This window comes from Centroberyx affinis, unplaced genomic scaffold, assembly GCF_046629955.1.
Source record: "Centroberyx affinis isolate AG114_WGS23_722 - 3 ecotype Tasmania unplaced genomic scaffold, CSIRO-AGI_Caff_v1 ptg000715l_1, whole genome shotgun sequence".
Lineage (NCBI taxonomy): Eukaryota > Metazoa > Chordata > Actinopteri > Beryciformes > Berycidae > Centroberyx > Centroberyx affinis.
The window spans coordinates 454268-480175 of NW_027279332.1; the positions used below are offsets into that span (position 1 = coordinate 454268).

General features: G+C 41.5%; 3 protein-coding genes across 5 annotated transcripts in view; 1 reads left to right on the forward strand and 2 right to left on the reverse strand.

Moving 5' to 3' along the window:
* ttll5 (tubulin tyrosine ligase-like family, member 5) overlaps positions 1-17384 on the reverse strand; it is a 47051-nt gene extending 29667 nt beyond the window's left edge. Inside the window, exons 1-14 of the mRNA XM_071519581.1 lie at positions 17326-17384; positions 15139-15245; positions 14905-14987; positions 13925-14031; positions 13487-13617; positions 12655-12737; positions 11794-11863; positions 11569-11653; positions 9949-10050; positions 9688-9779; positions 9330-9437; positions 3592-3673; positions 3028-3089; positions 279-370 (exon numbers count right to left, since the gene is read on the reverse strand). Coding sequence (XP_071375682.1) covers positions 279-370; positions 3028-3089; positions 3592-3673; positions 9330-9437; positions 9688-9779; positions 9949-10050; positions 11569-11653; positions 11794-11863; positions 12655-12737; positions 13487-13617; positions 13925-14031; positions 14905-14987; positions 15139-15245; positions 17326-17384 — 1263 coding nt within the window. The remainder of the gene's footprint in view (positions 1-278; positions 371-3027; positions 3090-3591; positions 3674-9329; positions 9438-9687; positions 9780-9948; positions 10051-11568; positions 11654-11793; positions 11864-12654; positions 12738-13486; positions 13618-13924; positions 14032-14904; positions 14988-15138; positions 15246-17325) is intronic.
* A 1309-nt stretch (positions 17385-18693) lies between these two features.
* On the forward strand, positions 18694-21292 carry erg28 (ergosterol biosynthesis 28 homolog). Its single transcript, XM_071519596.1, has 5 exons — positions 18694-18808; positions 19117-19273; positions 19710-19800; positions 19891-20009; positions 20695-21292. The coding sequence occupies exons 2-5, from the start codon at positions 19141-19143 to the stop codon at positions 20781-20783; spliced, it is 432 nt and encodes a 143-aa protein (XP_071375697.1). The 5' UTR covers positions 18694-18808; positions 19117-19140; the 3' UTR covers positions 20784-21292.
* A 111-nt stretch (positions 21293-21403) lies between these two features.
* Positions 21404-25908, reverse strand: part of flvcr2a (FLVCR choline and putative heme transporter 2a) — a 29151-nt gene continuing 24646 nt past the window's right edge. For 2 of the 3 annotated variants that reach the window (XM_071519575.1, XM_071519573.1), the window contains 2 exons: positions 24034-24153; positions 21404-23059 (listed from right to left, as the gene is read on the reverse strand). In XM_071519575.1, coding sequence (XP_071375676.1) covers positions 24079-24153 — 75 coding nt within the window. In that variant the 3' untranslated portion in view covers positions 21404-23059; positions 24034-24078. The remainder of the gene's footprint in view (positions 23060-24033; positions 24154-25908) is intronic. The other variant, XM_071519574.1, reaches the window with a different exon arrangement.

Sequence of the window (25908 nt, forward strand, 5' to 3'; positions counted from 1 at the left end):
TGATAAAACAATAAGCCACAGAGTAGCACTCACAAAGTGACGTCACTCAAACACTGTAATTGCATTAGCAGTTGTTTTGCATTACAGTGAATTTTCCGTGAGGGTAAGAGGGGAGCTCAATGGCAAAGGCAAGAATATACCGTAAGAGACAGTAAGACCAAGACAAGGATGGGAATGTTTCACAAGGAATGGTGGATGAGTGCGACACTTGGCTTGGCTGTTTTTTCTCATCCCCAAGTGTGCAATATGTACTGTATGTGTTGGTGAGAGTCCAGTACCTGTGTTCTTTGGGCTGGGTGCTTGAGGCTGGGGTCCAGGGTGACTCGGTCAGAGCGTGGCTGTCTCAGAAGGGGGTCCTGACACACAAAGCCTATGGCACATAGTCAGCCGTAAAGGAGAAAGACATGAATGAAATCAGGTTAAAAATATGTTATTCCTTCCTGGTTCTGACCTGATGGCACTGCTGTAATACAAACCTAATTTGGCCGGAAATTATCAGACAAATATTATTTGAGTTCACAAAGTCACACACAGTCTCTCATCTATTGTCAGCAGATCAGCTCCAGTGCTATACAATGCTATGCAGTGGAAGACATCACAGATTAATATCTTAGTATTCTGATTTCTAACTTTTGTAGAGACTTGTGAATGTTCATGAATAATGGTTGAGATGTCCCAGGTAAAAAGAAAACCATAAGTAAGTTTAGGTTAGTTCCTTGTTCAAGATAGTTAATGCTATCAACATTAAAGTGACAATTTCATTAATTTCAGCATCGTGTAATTGTCTTTATGCAAGGGACTGTATGAAGACTAATTTTTGGTCCAGACTGTGCAAGAAACCAGTAGAATGTGGGGCATGGAAGCAATAAATTATGTGTAAACCCACAACATATATCTATATACTACTTCTCTGGACATGAATTCAAAGAGGCATTCATTTTTTTTACCTTTATTTAACCAGGGAAATTTGAACATACATGCTTTTTTCAGCACCTGGGAGCTGCCCAGTACAACCACAGTCTCCTACTGTTGGCCCCTAAGCAGCTCTACTGGGGCAGTTAGGGGTTAAGTGCCTTGCTCAAGTGCATCTTGACAGTAGTTGATCAGGAAACGTGAAAAACATTTGCCCTAATAAATTTTTCCCACCCTGTCCTGGGATTCAAATCAACAATCTTCTGCCTAATAATTCCCACACCCCCATTACATAATTGCTCCCTCTTTACAGAGCTCCTCCAAAGCTAACGGCTGGTGAAACTGTAAAATGTTAAAGAAACATGTTTATATTGTATCTTGCATTTACACTTGAGTTGAATCAAGTCAACTGACAGCTTGGACCCTGAGGCTATTTGTACTACCTCATCCAAGCCGTCAGGTAAGAATCAGGCCTTTGCCATACTCTTGCCTAAACGCAGCAATTATTACAAACACGGGTGACACGTAACTGACAGCTACACACAAGGGGAAAATGAATGTTAATGGCGTGCTGTCATTATTTACAGGGCTGGGATGCAACCCAAGTGTTATCAGCCAACAGCGCCTGAGTTTGTTTGGTGCATAATAGATGTGCTATGTTTTACATGCCACTGCTCATTTTCCCCAGGCCCACACAAATGCCTCAGTCCAAAGATAACTGGCAATTTATGATTCTGCTCTCTCATTTAATGAGCTGGAGGGGAGGGGTTTGAAGCCGCATCATGGCCCAGGCTCACACAGACACACACACATAGAAAATAGCCGCTCCCTTGGTATTATTAGACAGAGTCCACAGATAGACTTAATGGCTCAGTGCCTGCTGGCCAATGGGTTCCATGGATGCCACGGAGAGTAAGGAGGAGAGAGCAGAGGATTAAGTGGAGTTAAAGAGTCAAGATATATCAAAGAAAGCTTAGATAATATCTGTCACTTTTGTACTGCATGTATACTTTTCAAATCCCATTTAGTAGGGTAAAGACCATACTGTCAGATTGTGTGTGTGTGTCAGGATGAGAGATTCCTCTTGGGTTAAAACTTGCATTTCACAAAATATTTTGAAGCTCTCCCTGCTGCATGCGAATGCAATAATTAAGAGGGGAGGAGACATAACAGAGACACATCTCATTCCCTGCCGCTAACACTGTTGTATAAACAGTGTTGATCTCCGCCTTGGGCTAAGCATTTTTTATGTCTACATGCTAAAGATTGCTTTAGCTTGACAGTGCAGGATCCAGTTTCTCAAGAGAGCTTAATGACTCCAAAACAACCAAGGCCTCTGTTGACAATTTCCCCCGCAAGTCATTTAATGTCAATTAATGAAGGCTGCGGTTTTTGCTCAGTCCTGGAGCCCCATTACGGAGCCATGCAGCTATTTTCAACAGTTTGCGCAAAGTTAACAAGCGGAATGTGGGGCGAACATTTAAGTGTAAAACAATAGCTAAATGTCTCCACAGGCTTGAAACCTGTCGGTCAGGAGAAAGGCCAACTAGCATCTATGCTTTTGGAGCAAGACTATACTGAGGAGAGCCCTTATTATTTAGAAACACTGGGCTGAGAAACAAGCACAGGGGAACCTGCTGCAGGCTAAATGCTAAAGAGAGCAGGACCCTTGGGCAGGAGGCTTTCCATCCACATTGCTGCTCCTGACAGTGTTTAGGCCCTGACGCAACAGCAAGTTAATGTCTTGGTTGTAGCACACACAATAGAGAGCCGCACACTAACAAAAATGGATGACAAGATGGTTTTAGGTATCTATGATTGTGGTAGCAGAGTTGTCTAGTGGTTAGAGAGACTGTCCCATATCCAACAGGTCACAGGTTTGATCCCCACAAAGGTTTCATTCCCTTTGAGCAAGACAGTTTAAGAGCATCAGTTGAACAGCTACAGTATGAATGCAAATCAGAAGTAGCATGCAGTTTACTATGCTAGTGGATATGTCACAAAAGAACATCTAGATATAAGCATACAGCATGTAAGAACTGAGTATCTATGAAGTGGAACCACTAGAACAAAACTTGGAGGAACTATTGAGACGCTGTTTCAGCATGCACTCACCCACAAGAGAAAACATGTCTGCTATCATGCTGGCCTTTATCTTCAGATCCAAAGGTGCATCACTGCAAATAAAACAAATTATTATTTAAAAATAACTAAATAAATGCAAACACCCAGACACACTCAGTGTGAATATCCCCCATAACACTTTTTCATGAGCAAAATGAGTCAGTTGCTGCAAGGAGGAATTGATTTACTGTCTGACCCTGAATAAATTGCTTAGTGGCATTTCCAGAGAAGTAGAAATAAAAGTAGAAATAAAATCTTTGGTTACAACTCTAGCCTAAGGGTATTTATCAACAAATGTAAGTGTCATTTCCCTCTGTGCGATACCTACTGTATTAACAACCCCTTTTTTTACTCAGCCCAACCAGAGGATGTTTATGCGTATCTGGGAAGAACAGAAATTGGCTGCATATTCCAAGAAAAACACTTGTTTGAGTTGGTAGGATAAAAGAAATGTTTTCAGCGAGAACTTCTCCTGAAACAACAGATAAAAGGATCAAATGATAAAGCATCGTGGAATTCCACTGAACGGTGAGCGGATAAGATGACGTCACTCACCAGGCCAGCGAGGGAGAGAGGTTCACCTCTAGCAGCCAGGGTTTGAGGTTGGAGTCAATGAGCACATCAAATCCGTACAGTTCTGCAGAGGGCAAAACACAATGAATCATGAAGTTATCACCGCAGACTGGGCAGCAGACACAGGCAAAATCACAAGCCTCTTCTCTTTCTCTACTCACTGCAAATGAAGGATGATGGGTAAAAGTATCAAAGTCACAACACAGTATTTCCAGAGTCTTATCGTAGCCCCACTATGTGGCAGTTGGCAACACGGCCTCTGTCTTTCTGCTACTGATTACATGCATATTATATATCCAATCACTCAAAAGAGAAAATACATCAAAGCCTGCTACTGAGGGATTGGCTGCATTACATTAGCTAAGTGCATACACATTTCATCTCTGCTGAAGCTGCTTACATAAGGCTGCAGATCAAAAACAAACTGTGGCTGTGAACATTTTCATACACGCAGTCGATAATCTTTTCATTATTGGGCGGTTCGGCAGTCTACATATTGTCACCGCATATTAACAAGAAGGACAGCACTCTAATGGGTGGAACAAAAAGCTTCACTTCTGTCATAAAGCGAGTGTCTTGTCCAATTGAGGCAAAGCAGATGATTATGACAAGAGAAAAACTCTGATAAACGTAAAGCTGGAAAGTTGAAGATGTTCCCCCAAGTGAGTGGAACCTGGCAAATCAAGGCAGCCTCACATACTCCTATATATTCCACTCCAATAGCAGCTTGGCACCGAGTGACACGATAAAAGCCTTTTCACAAAGTGATCAGGGAGTTCTCTGTGTACAAACTCATCCATTCTCTCCTCATTTCGCCTCTCCTTCCCCTGAGTGATATAACGCTTGCTGTGACAGGACTGTGAGAGCCCACCCCACCGCTCCCTCACACCGCTCTGGGGAGTGTCACCCCAGCCAGCGACCCCCAGGCCCCAGCTGCTGCCTGCGGGGAAACAAAAACCACAGCATTTTACAGGGATAGGGCAAAGCATAGCCATAAAGCCAGAGGAAAAATCCTCCTAATGGCACTTCAAAAGAACAGACTCTGTGTTGAGAATAGGCCAGAGGGTTGGAAGTTTCAAAGCTGCCATAACCAACATTGTTTATTCTAGTATCTCAGGTCAATGCCAGTGTTAAGCACACAAAAGCCAGCGTGACGGCGAGTGATGGCTTCACACTGCACTTGGTTGAATAATGATAGGCTGAGCAATTCTAGTTTAACAGAACAAGTTACATTTATTAGGCTGTACATTACTCGTGGTATACAGTTAAAAACCTCATTAGATTAACTGTTTCACAAACCATGATGTCTCCACTTTTGCCGTGCAGCCTGTTGGCCCACAACAAGTGAAGCTGCTTGTTAAAATTTGCACCTACAACAAAGACTATCAGAAGATAGTTAGCCAGCTCTGGCCTAGTTCGATGCTTAGCTAATCCTCTGTGAGCCATAAGCACATACTGTGCTCTCCAAAATCCCAGGCCTCCACCACTTGGCCCTTGAATTCAGACTGTCACCATTTCCTCAAAACACTCATACATTTTTGCTCTTCTTACAATTTGGATAAATCCCAACCAGGTGTCCCAATTGGATTTAGGTTAGCCTAATTCATAGGGCTATGTTGCATGGGTCTGCAGTAAGTAATGTGATAGGGTCATGAGGTTCAAAGTGGTTCGTCCAACAACTGTATATCCATGATGGAACTGAACAAAGTTTGTCATATGTCCCTGAGCCAAGGCCTGCAACATAAGCTGCAAGAGCCATCTTTAACTTCTGAGGATGGATTGGACACCCAGTGCTAAACAGTAGTTGCTAAGCAGAACGCAAGGATTTTCTTTTCCATTTGCAGGCTGATCCCTTTCTCTCCACTTTTATATAAAAAAACCACACACACACACACACATACACACACACACACACACACACACACTCGCACACACACAGAAAGAGAGCGAGACAGACACAGAGAGAGACAGAGAGTGTGTGTCATAAAACATTATGTATTAGTCTCGGGGAACGGAGCACTGGAATAAATTGGTTTGAGCCTGCAGTGCCTCATCAGTGGCACCACAACAACAGGGGGAACGGGGGAGGGAGGGAGTGGGGGGGGGGTGCACCACCTCGCCAGCCCCCGACAAGCAGACTCCATGTGCCGTGCATTTTCCTCCAATTAGGGGCAGACGCTGTTCCTGCCCCATGAGCCCGCCGAGCCGCTTGCTGCTAGACACGTTTGTTCTGCGGCTCGACCGCTGCCGGGCCAGCGCTGTTAAACGAGCCCGCAGCGAGCCCACAACAAGCATCACAGACAGGGAGAGGAGAGGCAGCGTGCATCCACATCACACCCATTAAAGAGGGAGGGAAAGAAAAAAACATGAGAGGAGAGAGGAGGGATGATGCAGAGAAGTGTTTTTTTGGTTTAATATTGGATGGGCGCTGCTGGAAACTCCACCACAAGAGACAAACGCCCAAAAACAATGATCTCTCCACCCTGGCCATGCAGCTTGTTGGCCCACAAGAACAACAGCAACAAGCATCTCCTTCATGTGTGCTTTCGTCGTAGGCGAGGACAGTTGGATTACTCTTGCATCACTCTGTGATAAATTACTGTTGTTGAACTGTTTCTCTGCTGTTGCAGAGAGCAGAGCAGCTTGGAGCCAGAACCATAAAAAACACCCTGAAGACAACAAATTAAAACAGTTAACACTGTACAGCCTTATCGTGATAGAAGGGCCCAAATCCATGTATCATTCTTAAAAAGACATTGAAATTAGTAGCAACCATGCTGTCATCATCGGGGTACCCCTATTTGTGCTGCAGTAAAGTGTGGAACTGTCTGACAAATGTAAAACAGGGAGAGTGGTTCACAGACGGGGGATCCAACCACACTCAGCACTCAGTGAGGGACGTTCATTGGAACACAGGACCAGTAAGTGGAATGTTTTGTGTGTAATAAAATAGGCCTTTGGCTTGGCTAATCAGATCTTAGTCAAAACATCTCGTAATCAGTATCCCTCGGTAAAAAGCCTGTCCATTAATCACAAGGCAGCGGTAAGGAGCTGCATGGGTGGCATTCTCTCTCCACAGACGCACACACACACACACACACACACACTTCTTACCAGTGAAAAACTAAAAATCTGTTGTTTTTATTCCTTCCCACATCAGACATTACAGAGCTATAAAAAGATTTTGTTACTGTATGCCCATTTAGATAGGCAGGGTAATTTGAGCAAAGGGCAGAAATCCCATTTGAAAACAATAAACATTGTATTAAAGGCATTAATAGACACTAAAATGCCAGGGAATAATTTGCTGCAAATTAAGATTATAACGTGCTTTACGGTCTTGCATGGCTCCCTTCCAGACAAGCCAGAGATTGTGTAAAAACTCTGAACAATGGCTGCTGTTATGGGGATATTCACTGCCCGTACACACAGTTATTTATTGCCATACATCACAGCATTCTGGTGTTTTGCTTTACCTGTTTATTTTTGTAGGTTGCAGAGGGGGAAAAGCAAGGATAAGTGGTGTAGGAGGAAGGGAGAGGAGGCTGACAGCAGCTGAGAGAACACGGCTCCTCGGTGGTTTGGGTGGATATTATTTAACAAGAAAAAGCACACAGGGATATTAGACTGGACTCCCTGAAGCACAAACAGACCTGCCTGTTATACACTAGCTCCTACATGTCTGTATGTGTGTATAATACATACATACAAAAACACACACACACACAGGCAGTTAGCATGCAACAGGCCCACCTTGTGAGAGGCAGATCAACAGAGCGAGGATGAGGGTGGTCCTCTGGAACCGTCAGTGTCTGTCTTTGGAAACTTAATCCTGTAGACAGACTATGAATGCTGTAATTAACTTGCTTGGGGCCATCCGAAGACAACAAAATTACACTACATTCAACAGTAAACTGATATTGCTGAGGTAAGGTAATGGGCATGTTCACAGCAGACCACAGTGGTTTTTGTATCGAACTACAAGGTGTAGGACTTAATTGCCTGTGTTCCACACAATGATATTGTTGTAGTGGCATGATGAAAGTACTGAATTTGACAATCTCTGACAAATCCACGTGCATATGCATTAATTTTCTGCTATTTATCAGAAACTATAGTATTCTAGACAGGTATAGCATTACACAACAAAAATATGTTGCACGCTTTGGTGCTGTAGAGGCCATATCCCATTTATAGATGCCAATAAACACATTATCCCACCTACTGTTTTTACAGTCTGTGTAAATTCTGTTTCCATGCTTGTATTTGGAATAGCTTGTCTATTTATGTATAAAGCACTTTGTGATTGGGATAAGAAGATAATAAACAGCTGATCCCAAATATAAGCTTAACTGGGCAAGTAGAATGAGAGAGAGTGAGAGAATGAATGAGAATAAGAGGAAACCTGTTTTTTCTTTCCTTTTTTCACTCTCGCTCCAAAGAAATGTGTCATCTGGTTGTTTATTCATGTCCATCAGGTGTGTATGAGGGCCAGATTAAGGCTCGCCAAGCCACCATATCCCATAAATACCTGCACAGTCAACATTCACACCCTGGGCCTGTATGGCTCTTCAACCCAGGAGTGATGCTCAGGGTGCAGATAGCATCTTTATGCAGGCGATTGTCAGATAGTGTGAATCTACGCACCGATACAGCCCACACAACCAGCAATCAGGGGGCTATTATGTCTAGAGAGGCATGTCAAAAGTGCAAGGGCCTTTATTTTTCTAACAACTGAGAGGTGGAAGAGAGAGTGAGCAGGACAGTAAGAACGATAAACGAATAGAAACAAGAGAAAAGAAGAAGAGGGTGAAAAAGAGACACTGAGGGAGGCTTGGCCAACATGCTTGCGTTCAAACCCCAAATCTCAGAGAGACTGCCAGAGACAGAGAGAGACAGAGAAAGAGCGCAGGCAATTAGTGCCAACACTAACATGGGTAATGGCTCCAAAATGGAGTTCACACGAGCCCGCTGCTAGGCAGGAGCGGCCAAGAAAACAGTCAGCCGAAATCAGACAGACCTGAATGGCAACAGAGAAGAGGAAGCGAATTCCTGCTTCAGTCAACAGGCCTTCCACGGCCCAGCAGCCAGTCAGAGAGCAGCAACAGGCAGGAAGGCTCCACACTCAGGAATGACTGTCTACAACCACAGCCCAGCTCAGACCAGAAATCGTATAGAGGAACTGCAAGACAATGAATCTGAAACTGAAAGGAAATCTGAGGGGTGTGGGAGTGTGTGTGAGCGTATGTGTGGTATATACGTGAGTGTATCTGTGGTGTAAGCATGGAGAGAATTTGCCCGTAGTTCAAATAAAGTCTGTTCAGTCCTAGGAAAGTCTTGCGAAGCTACAATCCTCATTCACCCAGAATATTAAGGGCACCCCAGGAGGAGGAGGAGGGGTGTCAGTAGCACAAATGAGTGTGGCAAGTAGGCTAATTATTTTTATCTTTAGCTGTTGCATTGGGTTTTCTCAGTCAAAAAGTGAAGACATGTTGGTTTGTTAACGATGCCCTCAGTTCAGATCAGTGCCATTGTATCTGAGAACCTTGACCTGATTCCCAAATTCAAACAGGCTTATGTTATACCTGTAATAGGCTTTACAACTTTAGCAGGTGCAAGCAAGCCTTATTCTATTCTGCAAACATATGTGAGTAAGAACAGCGTACTAGTTCAGTTTCCATATGGTCGAAAACATTTAGTGAAGAATATGGAGATGGTACCAAAGCAGTTGGTCTTGTGGGGGACAAACATCTTGCAGGCAGTGGCAATCTGTAGTTCAGCACTCAGCACGGCTTTGATGATGAGGTCCTCCACCTGGCTCATCAGCACTGGAACACACAACATGGAGACAAAGGCAGGGTGGGTGGGGGTGATGGGTCCTAAATGTTGCTGATTTACTCTGCTTCAATTCTAACATTTTGATGGATAGACACTTCTGGACAGATAAAAACTGAACAGGAGTTGAGAAGTGCTACTACAAACTGAGTCAATTTTATTTTCGTCATCTTGCATGGATATTAAAACCAAGGGAAAGGTGAAAAGGATGAGAATGAAGAAAAGAATGAAGCTCTGACTCACATGTGGTGTCTTTCCCCTCCTGCTTCAAATACCTCAGCATTGCACTCATACTCCATTTGTTCCCATAATCCTCGACTTCAGGGTCATCGCAACTGAAAAGGAATAAATGCCAACTCAAATTTCCAAGTAAACAAATGGATGACTCACTCTGGCTACCCATTAACTGTCTCACCTTCAGTGCAACATATTCAGAAGAAAGACAGTAAGCTTATTGTTGACATACTATAAACTCAATATATGTTCATCATTGATTCAAGTTACCTGACATAGTCGCTGCTCTTTTTGTTCACGCTGTAGTTAGTGAGATGCATGAACTGGTTCTTGATGTTCTTTGAAGCCTGGTCATACTTGACTGTGGCAAACCTGTGGACAAACAGTGCTTATTTGTACAAGAAACAAAAATGCAACTCATCACAGCAAATTTGTTACATATCTGCCATAATGACCACATTCACAAGGCTGACACTTGACTGAGTAATGGGGCACTTTGAGGAGAGATTAGTTTCTGGCAGCATTTGAGAAGAGTGGACGCCACATGTGCAATAATGAGAATTCCTTGGCACACAGTGTGTACCTGAATACCATCAAACCCCAGTGGAATGTCAAGAGATAAAAGTGGGATTCAGAATTTGGCCAAGATTTATTGCTCACAGTTCATAATGAAGCCCAGCAAACGAGAGGGCAGTGGCACTCTGCTTCCAGCACGTACCTCTGTCAGATAGCAGCGGTGAGCCAGTCGTTCTATTCATCATTTGCCCTATCCTGCCCTAACTCTGCCTGACAGCCTTAATCTTGAATGAATAAATTATACTGGCTCTAAAGAGCGCGAGTCCAATCAATACAGTGCAGTTACACAGTAATCACAATCTTTGAACAATGTCATAACCAACAACATTTGATTAGCACATCATTCTACTGAGACAATAGAGAGCTTTGTTTTAAAAACCACCACCAGCACACTATGGTAGGTCTGGAAAGTTGAGACTGCCCTCTTCTGGTCACTGCATCATGAGCAGCAGTGATGATGTCTCACCCAGTGTATGATGGATCTCATCAGGGCCTATACCTGACCATGGACACATTATTGTAAGTCTCTACAGATACAGATCCTAATTAGTCATAATGAGCAATTACAGAGAGGATTTCCTTAGCTATTCAAACTGCACAAAAGAAATAGACTAAAACTGCATCCACACAGCTAATCATTTGACTAGATGACTGATTTAATGAATTCTGCACCTCCCATGTCTAAAACATTGGCCTTAAAGGGATTTGACTCATCTTGTTTCTCCGTACCTCTGTGTCATACCTGTCAAATTTCCTGAAATGCTATCATGTTATAATGTTGATGTCTAATAATGTTTATCTTTACCACAGTCAACAAAGTTGGAAAGAGGTTATGTTTTCACCCCTGTCTGTCTGTCTGTCTGTTAGCAAGATATATCAAAAGATTACAAACGAATGTTGTTTAAATTTTGTGGACAGATTATAGCCCCTGGCCCAAGGATCAGCTGATTAGATTCAAGTGCTGGTGGGAAGGTCCGAAATCCGGGACTTCCAAGTCGGCTTCTAAACAGCACTGCATTCATGTGCTGTTTTGTCAGAAAATCAAACCCGGAAGACAAATGATAAACAAACACACACCATTACGGAGGCTGCAGCACTGCAAGTTGGAGACTTGCTCAGTGTTGGCAGAGGTTTGCGCTCTGCTGAGTGCCTTTTAGTTTCTGTTGTCTATCTGTCTTTATATCAAATTTGCTGGAATGTCTTTTTTGGACCCCAAGAAGACCAGCAGTTACTGTAGCATCAGCTAAACAGGATCCCAATAAAGTATAAATAAACAGTTTAGAAAACAACACAAAGATCAAGCACACAGCTCACCTCGCCAGGCCCTCCTCATACACATAAATAAGGAGCGGGTCGTATGATGTCACCAACACGTACAACCGCACATCAAACTTGAAGTCTGGAAACAAAACAAAAAAAGTTAGGCAAGTCCTATTGATCTTTCTGTTCAAATCTGCTAAAATAATGCTCAACTAAAAGGTAATGACTAAATAAGGCAACACTGTGTCTTTAACAGTAAACCTGGAGTGAAGAACTTACCATCTATCAGTAGTGGATTATTAATGTAGCGAGACACCAAGATGTTTTCATCCATTGAAATCTGGCTTGGCTGCAGATAACAATTAGAAACATAAAATATAACATCAATGAACACCTCACACAAAGGAGGAGATGCAGGTGTTACTGAAAAATAGCAATCCATCTTAACAGGTTTAAGCAGTCCAGTAATACAGCGATTTTCTGTTAATTGATGTACAGTGTAGCACACTGAATTACAAATAAATAAATATCAAGGAATAATCAGATCAAGGAATGGTAGAATCTGCAATGGCGTTGGCCACAGCAGGTCAATCCTCAATAGCAGTCTATGAAAATATAATACGGTGGTGGGAGATGGGTCATTTATGAGGTTAAAATGTGTTGCAGGTGGCGAAGCCGAGAGCAGATGGGGGGGTGGGGGGTGACTAACCTCAGAGCTGGCTACAGTTCAGAGAAAAACCAAACCAAAAAAAATGAACGTATTTCTTTCTTCTCTCCAAATATCGCCCTGACATTCTTTCCACTGTTTCATAAAAATGCCTTAGAAGAAAAATCGTGTATACGTTGTCCAAGAGAGAGAGAACCTTGTGGAGCCGTTCCAAAAGCCAGGGCCTTGGAAGTGTGTGATTTACTCCACAATGCTTATTAATGTCTCAAACACTGGTTGATATTTATTTCAAAGACAGCTCTATCACTACACCCCCACACACAGATAACATCTGGCCAACCGACTGTGTCAGTTCACACGGCATTGCTTAAGGTCAGCATGCTTACAGTTAACTTCCACCAATGTTGCTCTGAGTTAACACATGCATTAGAGGAGTCATAGAGAGTGATAACTCCTGTGACAGTATCACTTACATTGCTGACCAGGTAGATGCCTCGTCCTCTTGAAGACGCTACTGGTTTGATAATCCAAGGCCCCTTGTCCTTGGAAAAACAACCTAAGATTAAGGCAGGAGAGAGTGGAAGAGATTCAGAGGTCGTGGGTAAGACACATGGAGATTTGCGGTGGTTTATTATATATACATTTAGAATGAGTAATGATACTAAACATACACTCACCGAGCACTTTATTAGGAACACCTGTACACCTGCTTACTCATGCAACTATCCAGTCAGCCAATCATGTGGCAGCAGTGCAATGCATAAGATCATGCAGATACAGGTCAGCAGCTTCAGTTCATGTTCACATCAAGCATCAGAATGGGGAAAAAATGTGATCTCAGTGACTTTGACCGTGGCATGGTTGTTGGTGCCAGACGGGCTGGTTTGAGTATTTCTGAAACTGCTGATCTCCTGGGATTTTCACGCACAGCAGTCTCTAGAGTTTACACAGAATGGTGCGAAAAACAAAAAACATCCAGTGAGCGGCAGTTCTGCGGACGGAAACGCCTTGTTGATGAGAGAGGTCAGAGGAGAATGGCCAGACTGGTTGGAGCTGACAGAAAGGCTTCAGTAACTCAGATAACCTCTCATCAACTGTGGTGAGCAGAAAAGCATCTCAGAATGCAACACGTCCAACCTGGAGGCGGATGTCACTTTGGTAGCTAATACCTACCCAGTATTAGTACTGAGCACTTTATTAGGAACACCGTGTTCCTAATAAAGTGCTCGGTGAGTGTATCATAAACTGAGCTCTGCTTAGTCAAACAGGATCGGGTGGGGGGTAGGGGGTGGGGGGGAGTCTTACTGCAGAAATCCTGGTACTCCGAGGGAAGCACAAAGGTCTGAGGAACGATGTGGAAGTTTTTGAAGCCATGAGCCTGCTGCATTCGCTGGATGTTTTTGTACAGGCGGTCTTTGCGCGTCAATTCATACGACCTGGAAATGAACAGGGCCACTGACCTTTAAATTTAAAACGCTTCAGCGCTCCACAGCTTTGATGCTGAGAGAAAACAAAATAATTCATACAAACACAGTGATAACAAGACGCCCTCTGCCTGACAATATGATTCATTTCATGTTTCAGAAAGGCACCAGTCCAAACTAAATGTACTTTGCAGTGGAAGCCAACAAATACACTGCCTGAACTGAAGGGCTTAGAATGACTCAGAAGTGTGATTTTTAAAATTGGAAACAGTGGCAGGACACTCTGCCTCAACTTATACAATTGAGTAGATCATTATACCTGGGGAAGTGGTTGACCTTCTGGAAGTCTTGAAGGCTGCGTAGTAGGTAAGGCTTGAGGTGAGACCCCGTCCACATAAGGTTAAAGTCATTACTATTTGGGTGAACCTGAAAAGCAGACATTTCGGTTGACGTGAATCCTCAGGCTAGATCAAATCATTTAGATTCACTGCACGCAGAACCAATGACTTATGCCAGGGGATCATTCAAAAACCAAAAGATTATGTAAGCTCAAAACTAAGTATAGCTATTGATGTTCATACTGTATGAGCTCTGTACAGTTTCCAGTCACCAACAGCAGTATTAAATTCTGATGTCCATCACATATGACAGCTCGGTTACAATGAATCTAAGAAGCAGATCAGACACTCTGACACTAACCTGGTGAAATACGGCCTGCTCTCTTGAAATCAGCTCAAAAGGAAGGCCAACCTGCCAACTACTTTCATCACCATCATATTACTTTATTTGTTTTGTTTTGTTTTATTCCAACAATTGGTGAGGAGGCAGGATTCGCATAGCCGTTCACTGTCTTGGAGAAAGCCAGATGTTTGTAATAAAGGCTTATTAAACTTTGGCTCTGGTGATGCTGTGGTAGACACTAGCCTGCCTTTGATGATGGGTTAGTGGGAGTCAAGAAGCATTGAAATGAAATAAAAAGGGAATTAATTGTAACTGCTTGGAAAGAGCAATAATGGGGATTGCGCGCCCTTGTGAAACAGGATTAATGCTCTTGAGGTCCAATTCAGGTTTTTTTCCATGGGTGCATTCCCAGGCTTTGACACAGGCAGTATCACTCAAGGCAAAAATAACAGGCCTACTATCCCTTATGCTACACAGCAGAGAGGAGCATAAATAGCATGCGCTGCTGAAAAGGAATGCAACATTTTGGGCGATTCAGACTAATCTACCAAGTTAAGACAACATATTTACGTAAAAAGCTACCATTTTAAATTTGCATGATTTAGTGGAGAACTTTACCTCATGGAAGCCATGATTGGTCAGTATTCCTCGTACCAGGCGGCTCTCTGTGCGCACAATCTTGAAGGCCATGTGGTATCGCTCTGTAGCAAATGAAAAACATGGGATTTTCATTTCATATATTCACAACAATAAAACATACTATCCAACTGGTTGTAGTCTACACAGGTTAAGTCAATTAGCATCATTACTTTTCCCATAGCCATTCTGTAGTTCTGTCAAACTGTAACATACCTCCAACAGAGCGGATATTCCCATCTTTAGAAATGACAGCTTCAGGACAAAACACCAGAACTGGGATCTTCCTGCTAAGGCCACTCCAGGCAATGCAATAATGGTCTCTGGGTGACAGAAAATCAGATGAGACACAGTAAGAGATAGAGTTTCTAGATGTTTAAAAAAAAAAAAAAAACAGACCAAATTCAAGGAATCTGGAGAAATAAATGCCATATATAGAGAATAACCTACGTACAAAGTAAATTTCACTGCCCATGATATTACGTTTCAATTCCTGGATGATGCTAGCGAGCCTATATGGATGTCTTACCTAACACTGGGGGAATGCATCCTGACATGGTGTTTACTCCAGTCGAGCAGATAGAGACAGAACCACACACAGTTTCAGGAGGCGCTGGGCAATAACAGACCCAGGCACTGTACTAACACACACCCTGGTAACATTGCACTAAGAATATCTGATAGTACCAGACACAGCCTGCCTATCAGGGGCTAAAAAAGATAAGGTAGCATGTTGATGGAGTAGAACTCAATCAGGCATGACCATTCTTGATAACGCAGGGTGAGGCAGGGAGGCATGTAAACAATTGCTGCTCCTGGCTCAAGTATCCAGATATATCAGACAATATGGCAGCTATCTTTTACACTGTGATATCTTGGCTGCACACCATTGAACAAGGTATTTTGATAATACTGATCTCAGGTCAGTCTGAAGGTGATGCTGGGTTAGTAATGGGTTAAAATGGGACAGGGTCTAGTCTACACTAGGAAACTTATTTTCCACAATGTAAAATCAAAGTAGTCTACTGTAGCTGTGCGGGTGACATGTCTTAGGAGGGGAAGTTTTTTTGGTTGTACTTCTCTGGCAGCATCTTAGTGAGTAATAACAATCCTGGTAGTAAAAGAAGCACTTTATAGAGGTTTTACAGTCACCTGGAGGTTAAACCTTTGCCAATATTAAGCAATCCAAACTAATTCAGGAGATGTAAATTTAAAGAAGGCACAGTAATTCTCAGTAAGGTATAAATAAATATAGCTTAAGTGGGAATTAGTTGGCAGAGGACAAGATAACAAAGACCAACTGGTGCAACAATGATCTACAGCAAAATGTTGTTCTCTCCTGTTTGGTTTCCAACTTCTTTCAGCATGTTTAATTAATTATGCAAAATGAGAGCCAGCCAAACTCTTCACTTTGTCTAAATGCATTTGGCATCAATAATTAAAATGTGGTCAGGACATCCTCTGTAATCTTACACAGATTACATTACAGGTGGCAGGTCGCATTGACAAGGGCCTTGGTACAGCAGAACAATATAAATGGTTTTGCTCAACCATGTTGCTCAGACATGGTGGTGTCACATTAAGGAATGGTCTATTTAGAGACATACCTTGCAAGGTCTGCCAGGAGGATCAGTAGGTTAATAACCTAGCTGACACTGAAGGAGACCTGCTAAATTCAGACAAGTCTACAAGCTGCAGTGACTGAGCCATGTTCTGCTCATGTATCCATAGTTTCTAACTGCCTATGTCACAGTTCTGCATTATTTGTACCATTTAAATCAGTGTACAATATATCAAGGGAGGAACCTGCACACTGTCAAAAAAGGGAATGCTCACACAGAGGTTTACGAGCTAAAAGAAATGAAACAATATATATAAAGTGATTCAAAAAAGTGCTACAGTAAAAAAGTGCAAGAATAAACACATTTATCAGTATCATCAGTTTGTTCTAAGAGAGAAGTTTGCACTTTGACATGTAATTTGAAAGCTAATCACCAGACCATGAGGTGACATTTGTATTTTACGAGACATTATCTCATGAACATAAGGGCAATGTAAACATGACAACAGAGAGATAAAAATGACTTCAGCTTTGGGATTTTCCCTGTTTTACTAGGTTTAGGGTCAGTGGTTTTATTTATGCTAGTGTGCAGACTCCTCCCTTAGAAGATGAAATGACACCATTCATCTGGACTCGGGTTCAAAGGGTGCAGACAAGCTCCATAATTTCTCATACTTTTTAAATTCCGGCATTGGGATGTACTTGTGGGTTGAAGAAGGGGCTTTTAGTCCGTCTAAGCTCTGACAGCTCATTTCTGGAGCCGACTGGAGTGGACCGAGGCCATTATTCTGTGAGAGGATGATCTGACCTGTTGCAAACTTTTAATCAGCACAAACACTTACTCCTGCTCGTCCTCCGATGAGGACTCGGAATCCTCTTTATCCCGGATCACAGCTGGCATTTCCACAGTGAAAGGGGAAGAGCTGCCCGGTGAAATCTTCCTGGGATCAAGTATCTAGGCTTAGCTACCATGGCATCTCCAGCCTCTAGTCAGCTGCAAAAATATCAGTCATAGTCAGTGAATAGCTCAACTAGCTAGCTAACTCTGATTAATGACAATCTATTCGTTCAAAATAAATAACGCTATAGTTACTATGCTGACAGGATTACAACAGTAACGTAACTTCAATCACATAACTGAGGCTTGCTAACAAAGAAGGTAACGTTGTCGCAAATGTGCTCCTATTCATCTAGATTCACAATTAGCTAGAAATATTTGCATTGTCTACTTGTGGTGGCAATGAAGTTATCTTTCAACAACAGTAGCTAGATAGTACTGACAAAGCCCAGGTAGCGTCAACAGGCGTTAGCTAACTAGCTACGTAACGTCAACTGACGTTAGCCAAGTTAGTAAATTGAGCTAATTTAGGTTTAGGTAGCTAGCTGCGTGAAGTCGGCCTAGTTTGAGATCGATAACATGAATGTATTTGTAATAACATACCCAAACACGCCAACATAAACCTATCTCTATTTTGAGAGCCCAAGCTTGCTGGTACTAGCGCCAGCTAGTTGACCATCATTGTTAATCTTCCTGGTAACTACAACAACTGAGTAGCAACAGAGCAGAGAGCATGCGCACTTACGCGTACAAAATCGAACCAAAGATCTCAAACCCCGATAGTTCACATTAGGATTGTACGAAAGGATTGGGATTGAACGAAAATAGTCCAATGACGTTTCCCCCTTGGGAATGAAGCCAGTAAGAATTTTCATTCTTGGAGCGGTGGGGAACTATCTTTTGTTGGAGGTCCAAAATAAAAATTACTGAATTAAAATCCAAATATTATATCCTTCAATGTGCTGATGTTTGATATTAAACATTTTGTAAATGTATAAAAGCACTAACATATTTTAGCTAAATCAAATATGTCTCTAAAAATAGATATTGGATGGATTGTGAGACGCTCTCATTTAGCCAAAAAGCAGAAGTATAGTCTGCCTAAAGGGATTTGTATATTGTAAAAAAAAAAAAAAAAAAAAAAAAAAGATTTAATCGAAGACGGAAGTTGGCACAAGTGAGACCTCTCGCTGCACATGCAGTCTTTGATCGAACGCAGCCTAGCCACAGGTGATCAGGAATGGTTGATAGCGATTGGTTAATGACAAAAGAAGGCGGAACCTGAACTCTCGAACGGCCGATTCAGATGAATGGGGCGACTCTATGGAGCCATCTGTGGGCTCTCTTATTGGTTGACTCCAATGTCCAAGATTGACAGATCCACCAGTGAACGCCGCACTTGGCATGGGTCCCATCTTATTGTCTCATAGTCAGTATTCGCTTTTTTCACAGGAACATGATCACTGTAGTTTGATACACTTCATCAGGTAAATAACACCAACTTCCATGTTATTTTGTCAGTAACTGTTGTGTTGCCCAAGTCAGGTCTGCGAACTGTTGCCAGCAGAAGCCAGGTTACGTTACAGCAACATTAGCCTGCTATGAAACGTTAGTTATTGTCGTATGTCAGTTGCTAGCTACCTGTGTTGTCCAGGGAGCTGGTGTTGTCAGTCAGGAAACTTAGGCAGAATAGCCAGGCAGCAAGCTTGTCTGTCATTCTGTCTCTAAAATATCCAGCTAATAGCACATACACTGGATTGTATCACTATACAGGTCGCTTTCTTCTTTTCGGCAGGTGCATCTCACTGACTGAGTCAAGATGAGTCGGTTTCTAAACGTCTTGCGGAGCTGGTTGGTGATGGTGTCTGTCATCGCGATGGGAAACACCGTGCAGAGTTTCAGAGATCACAGTTTCCTGTCAGAGAAACTCTACACAGGGACGCCAGAGTTTGGTGAGCATCAGCATGAAACCTAATAAACAACCAGTGATGTAGTGGGAAGTAAAAAGGAAGGTGAACTGTGACCTCCAGTCTGTAACCATGAGGCAAACAGCCACTGATGTAAACAATAACCCATTTTATTTTCAGACAAGCAATACATTCTGTTTTTCCCCATAAATGACTATCTTCGCATCACTTTTAAACTACTTAATATGATGTATACTTTAAATTTAGGTCACAAATATGTATCATACTAAAATGGTGATTAGATGCATTTAGGGAAGTTTACCCTCCACTGTATTCCTGCTAATAACCTACATAGGAAATACAGCTAAATATATTATGATAAATTACTAGTTTGCCATTTGTTTTTTTTGTTTTTTAATTTCAGCAGTACTTTTAGACATAAGCTGATATTTGACTTGGCAATTTGCATTCATGTCCTCAGTAAATGGCCTCCAAGCTCGAACATTTGGAATTTGGACATTACTGTCATCGATTATACGCTGCGCCTGTGCCATTGACATCCAGAACAGAACGTAAGACAGCTTGTCACCTCATGCACTTTGCTGAAGTTTCTGCAGGCTGCCTATAGATATTCTTATACTGTGTCATGCTGGCCCCTGCAGGCTGTACCACATCACCTTGTGGACATTCGTGCTGGCCCTGGGACACTTCCTGTCTGAGGCCTTCATCTACAAAACTGCACCTCTGACTATTGGTGTTATGGCACCTCTCATCGTGGCAAGTGAGTAAATATCAGAGTCGGGACTAGACTGAGGGGTGGTGGGAATATTTTGTCATCAGGGGATCCGCGGTTCCTCAAAAGGTCTTAAGATATAATGTATAATGTAAGGCCTTCAAAAGCATTAAAATGTCTTAAAAATACTTATTAGGTCTTATTTTGTCACTATGCAATTAAAGGTTTATTTTGGCTACATGTCCACTCTTAGATTAATGCAGAACAGAGTTATATATATATATATATATATATATATATATATATATATATATATATATATATATATAATATGCAGACGTTTTTTTCATTGTATCTGCTTCACACAACTGGACTTCAAGTCTCATAGCAATTAATTTCCTGTTGTTCTTTTTCTTATACTGCCCATTTATAGATTCATCACCTTCACTAACTATCTTTAGTCAGAAATAGGCTGGTTTTGCCAGCTTTGTTTCTTTATTTTGTTTTTTAAATTAGTCTTAAATTCACTTTCAGGTAACATTGAAAAGCTCTTTGAAAGTAAAAAATTTGGCTGTCTGAAACCTGTACATAACCTGGTTATATAAATGTGATATTTTAAGAAAGCCATTGGATGCTGAATGCCCTTCGCTCAGGTGTTTGTGCCTTACATTAGAATGAAAAACATTTTGGACACAATCTGAATCCTAATAGAACTCTTCTTGTGTTTCTCTAGGCTTCTCTATTATGGGAATGCTGATTGGGTTCCAGTGTTTTCCAGAGCCGCAAGAGGAAGTCGGAGCGCGACAGAAGAAGAGGAACTGAGTCGGAGCAGTCTGAAACTCCTCTAGTCCATCTGACCTGCCACCACACACTTGTGGACTCGTCCTACTTTGCTGCTTCCTGCCTTGAGATCCAGGAGTAAATCCCTGTCATACTGTGAATGACACTTTCTATAGATTATATACATGGACTGGGATATATCTTACTGTATATTTAATGTTTTTAAACTGCTGTTTTACAGTTGACAATGCAATTATAAAATTGAGTTTGGCAGAATATTTATCACTTTATAATGTTGTACAGTCACATTACACTACAATAACTGATGTGTGCTGGTCCCAAGTATTCAATGCAACAGATGTCAGTTTTGTTAACCTTTTGTAGTTAAAAAGAAAGTTTCAAGTTCACATTCAGTGTAGATTTGGAACCAAACCAAATTCTGAGATGGGATCTGTGGTTAAGAATTTCTAAAATGATAAGGGGGAATGAATAGTCAGTGCTGAATCAGACTGATAAATGTGTGTCTAAGCCAATAAAGTGTATTTTTACTATCAAACCTTTAAAATCCAATAATCAGATGTGTTTTCAACAATTGTGTGCTGATGCTAGTTAAATGATTACAGAAAGTAACCAGCAGATATTTCCATTTTCTCAGAGTGTTTATTCTTTTATTCCACCAGACTGGCACTTACATTTTTTACACAAGCTCAGATTTGCCAAAGAGATTTAATGGCTATATAAAACTATGCTCTTCATTACAGAGTATCACCAGCAGTTAAAAGTATATCACCAATTATTCATGATGTATATAAAATGTCCTACAAAAAATACCACTGGAGGGATAACCAGCACTTCTCATGATTACATAATAATCATTTAAACAGGAAAATCACGGGACAACTACCCACAACACATTAAGTAAATGATGCAGATGACACACTGCACAATGGACATTCCTCATATATCCAACCGCCACTGGTGAAGCACAGCATGAACTATATTTCTCAGTAACAAATATACAAGTTAAGAGGATCATACATAGAAAAAAAAACACAATACAATTTCCTTGTGCAAATTGAAAAGTGCAGTAGATCTGCTTGCCTTGTCTTTCCATTATGTTTTGTGCTAACATTCCTTTGCTTTCTAAAGTCTCTTGCATGTTAATCCATCATTTTATCACCAGGAGAAACTCTCCCTGTATCTGACTTGTGTTGTGAGAATGTTGTTGAGTTTCTTCACTTCAGCAAGGACAAGATCGACTCAGATTTACTCAGATGCACAGCATCAACCGTATTCATCGTTATCAGCAGCACTCAGAAGTAGAACCTCCTTGTGATCCTGAACGGCAGGTAGTGGCAGTTTGAACAGCTTGCTGAGCCACTGGTGACCTGACTGGAACCAAACTGCCGTTACAGGAAGACAAATCACAGAGTCCTTAGTCTGATTTAACATGCACATTCTAAAAATAGAACATTTACATGAATACCTTCAGCAATGTAAAGATTGAGTTCAGTTACGCACAATATTGGTCAAATATGAGGGAACACTCACAGTTTAAATATTGCTCATCAGAATGCATAGAATACTAATTAATTAACATTAATTGGAGGGGGACGGTAAAATCTTAGGAAACATTAATTAAATAAAAGAGAGTAGTAATGTTCATGTCACTTAAGTGGCAGTTGCATTGCATTGACAACACTCAAAATCACTAGGTGATCAACACATTTAAAATGCCTATTTTAGGTGTAAAATATTAAAGTTCATGGAGCCGTCACACAGCTGATTCAGTTTCTGGAGTCTCCACTTTTACGGAGGTGAAAATCTTTGACGTTCCAAGTGCATTCCCTTTTTGCATGACTGACTGCATGGTTTGGGTTGAGCTAGGTTGCACTTGGGATACTACTGTGAATCTCTGGTGGTCAAGCCAGAGCGTGGAGTCCATATAGTACATCATGTGGTACAGTACATCATCAGTCTGTAAGTCTGTTGGTCCTTAATGTTTTCATAAAGCCTCACCAAGGCTGATATGCTGTTCAGTCTAGTTTCATGTGCTAACTCTTAACATTGCTACAGGGGCAGCAGTGTGCTTTTCACTCTGTGTTTATGTGTGTATGTTTATGCATGTGTGTGACTTGCATGTGTATGTATGTACTTCTGTATTTTATCTGTGTATTCAGTCAGTATTTGATGCTTTAATAGAGGGAAAGGAATGTGTGCCTCCTCACAGCGGTCCAGTCGGACCTCCCTCCTTATAACTTGACCTCTTTCGGGGTCACAGGTGGAGGGACGCCTCCTTCTAGATTAGCTGTCATGTCCTGTAAAGGAAGAATAAAGAAAAACATTACAGTCACAAATCAGTAAAAACTGGCTTTCGTATCAAAAGAAACAGACAGACCACAGAGCATTATCATTGACCAAAAATAATTCTGTACATTCATTAGCATATTGCTTGTCTGTTCTGTACTGAACAATAACTCAAAACCTTCTCATGCAATTAAAAAATCTCACATCAAATCAATAATCACTTTTATGGGAGAATGATCCCACACAATATAATCCATACATTTGTGGTGCACTCATCAAAATCATCATCATGCTAACCCTTTGTTAGTTAACATACTCTAATTTGAGGTTAATATCTGTATCAAAGATATTAATCAACAATTTGGACTGATTATTCTGCCTATTGTTAGGTCTTTAAGAGAGGTGATCAATTAATGAAAAAACGTTAACAAAAAACAACATAACTGCTGGAAACATGTTTGACGCAGTATTTTTATTTTTATGACTTTTTGCATCTCAATAAGCATTTGAAGGAGACAATAGCTCTAAACAGCTGACGCTGTAGTTTTATGAGCCTAATTCCAAACCCTGCAATAAGTTGTAGGCTAATCTCACATGGCGTCTAAATCCTTGTTATTGCTTTTTTACTGCAGAGTAACAGCAGGTGTATTATGTTTTATTTAAGACCTGATTGTGATCTGGAATGGAATGTACTGCAGTCCAGGAGTAATAACCCATGGCATCATTCACAGTGTGTAATAATTCCAAAATACCAGTCATGCATTTTTGTGGAGAATGAATTTAACCATCACATATGGCCCTTTTTTTGTAAAGTGAAAATACGTTGCAGTTTGTAACAATTTCACTGAGTGTTTTGGACGTTTCAGTGGCGTTTTCACGTCGAACAAAGATAAGGTTTGTTAAATATCACATGGTAATCCTGTCCTTTATGGTTTAATTATGGCATCTTGTTTGTGTTGGAACTTCAGAGAGTGGGTGCCCCTACCTTGGCAGGTGTGTGTTTTGGTTTTAGTGAGGTTGTGGGTTAGTGTCAAGACCACCGCTGCCAGGGGGCGCTGGACGCTGTGGCCCCGTAGTCCTGCACAGAAGACAGGGAGCCTGCAGCCTGCAACAATAGCTTGGGTGTTATGCCTCTCAGAGGCCCTGAGGCCACCTCATCCTCCATCACCTGCTCCACCCATACCACCACCAATCTGACCCCCTCAACCCCCACCCACATGCCACTGTACTGCCTGCTAGCTGCCCACTAGTCTACCTCACTACCTACCCAAACCTACATACTATACACTATACTATACTATATACCTATATACTGCTTTCTTCCTTCATGTGTCCACGTGTAATTAGATGTTCAGAATTGGAAGGACAGGTGCCATGCATTCCTGAGACAGCGGTGTGATCTTGAAACGCCACTGTTCATTCCTGTCATAGTGATGTCATCTTCATGCTGCCTTGTCTAGGAGACACTTTGTGTAGGAAATGTTTGGCCTTGTGTGGCCGGGTCCATATAAGCTTTGTTAAAATAACTCCCTTTCAGAGAACTGTATCAGTTCTTCTGCTGTGAACATGGAATTGGATGATGGCGAAATAGTCTTTATTTCAGTTTTATTCTTCAATTGGCGTCACAAACAGCTCCCTACACAAGAGACCAGACTCTCTGCTTTACCATTCGGGCGAGTGGGGAATCTCCCCATGGGAAAGATCCTGAAAGGGAAAATATTGAGGGAATCACTCTCCAGAAAATTATAACGATGATCTAATGTGGCCCTGATCTAGGTTGCTTACGATGATTTTATATTTTAAGGGGGGCCCTGGTATGATGGCCAGGAGGATTGTATTGGTTTGCCCTGGTATGATGGCCAGGATGCCCTGAGCAAATATGCTCAGAATGATTTTATTATAGGCCTAATTAACATTATATTTTAAGGTTGCCCTGGTAAGTTAGCCAGAAGGGTTGTATTTTATTGTATTTTGTTGTACTTTATTGTATTTCATTATATTTTATTACTTTATTGTATTTCATTGTATTTTATTCTCTCTCCTAAGCAAGTTGGCTCAGTAAGATTTTTTTTCTAAAATTGGAAGCTGGCTAGACAAGTGTGAGAGTGATTGCTCAATATCATAATAATAATTTCATATGTGATGTATGCTTTAGTCTTGCTATCGTGCATGATTGCAGTTATCTCCTACATTAGGAAACATTTATGTTGCCTTGTCTAGGAGACTCTAGGGAATGTTTGGCCTTGTGTGGCCGGGTCCATATAAGCTGTGTTAAAGTAACTCCCTTTCAGAAAACTGTATCAGTACTTGTGCTGTGCACTTCTCTCCATTCTGCATGTATCAGTAAAGAGAACACTGAATTGGATGATGGCGAAATAGTCTTTATTTCAGTTTTATTCTTCACCTACATTTACACACCCTGGGTGAATTATAAAACTTTAGTTTCTATAGAACATCTCTAAAGCATTATTTATTTGAAACTATCTTACATTGTGGGTTATCCCAATATTTCCTCATAATTTAACATAACTGGCTCACTACGAAAGGAAGGAAATTGGTGGTGGTGAATTGATTGTACTTGATTGTGCTCTGTACCTTTGCAGTGTTACTGAGCTGTCTAACCCTAACCCATTTTAGTCAAATTTTGATTGTTTGCGAGCAGATAAAGTAGAAGGAAAGACAGCAAAGCATATTACGAAAGTCCCAACCTCTGCTTAAAGAAAAAGGCAAAGATTTGCCTGCAGAGCACAAGCAGTGTGGAATAAGAATTTGATAAAAATGGTATCCATTGTTAATGATTTAAAGTTGAACAGCTGGAGGCCACTGATTTGCCAGGTAATAGTGTCTGAAATTAGGGGCA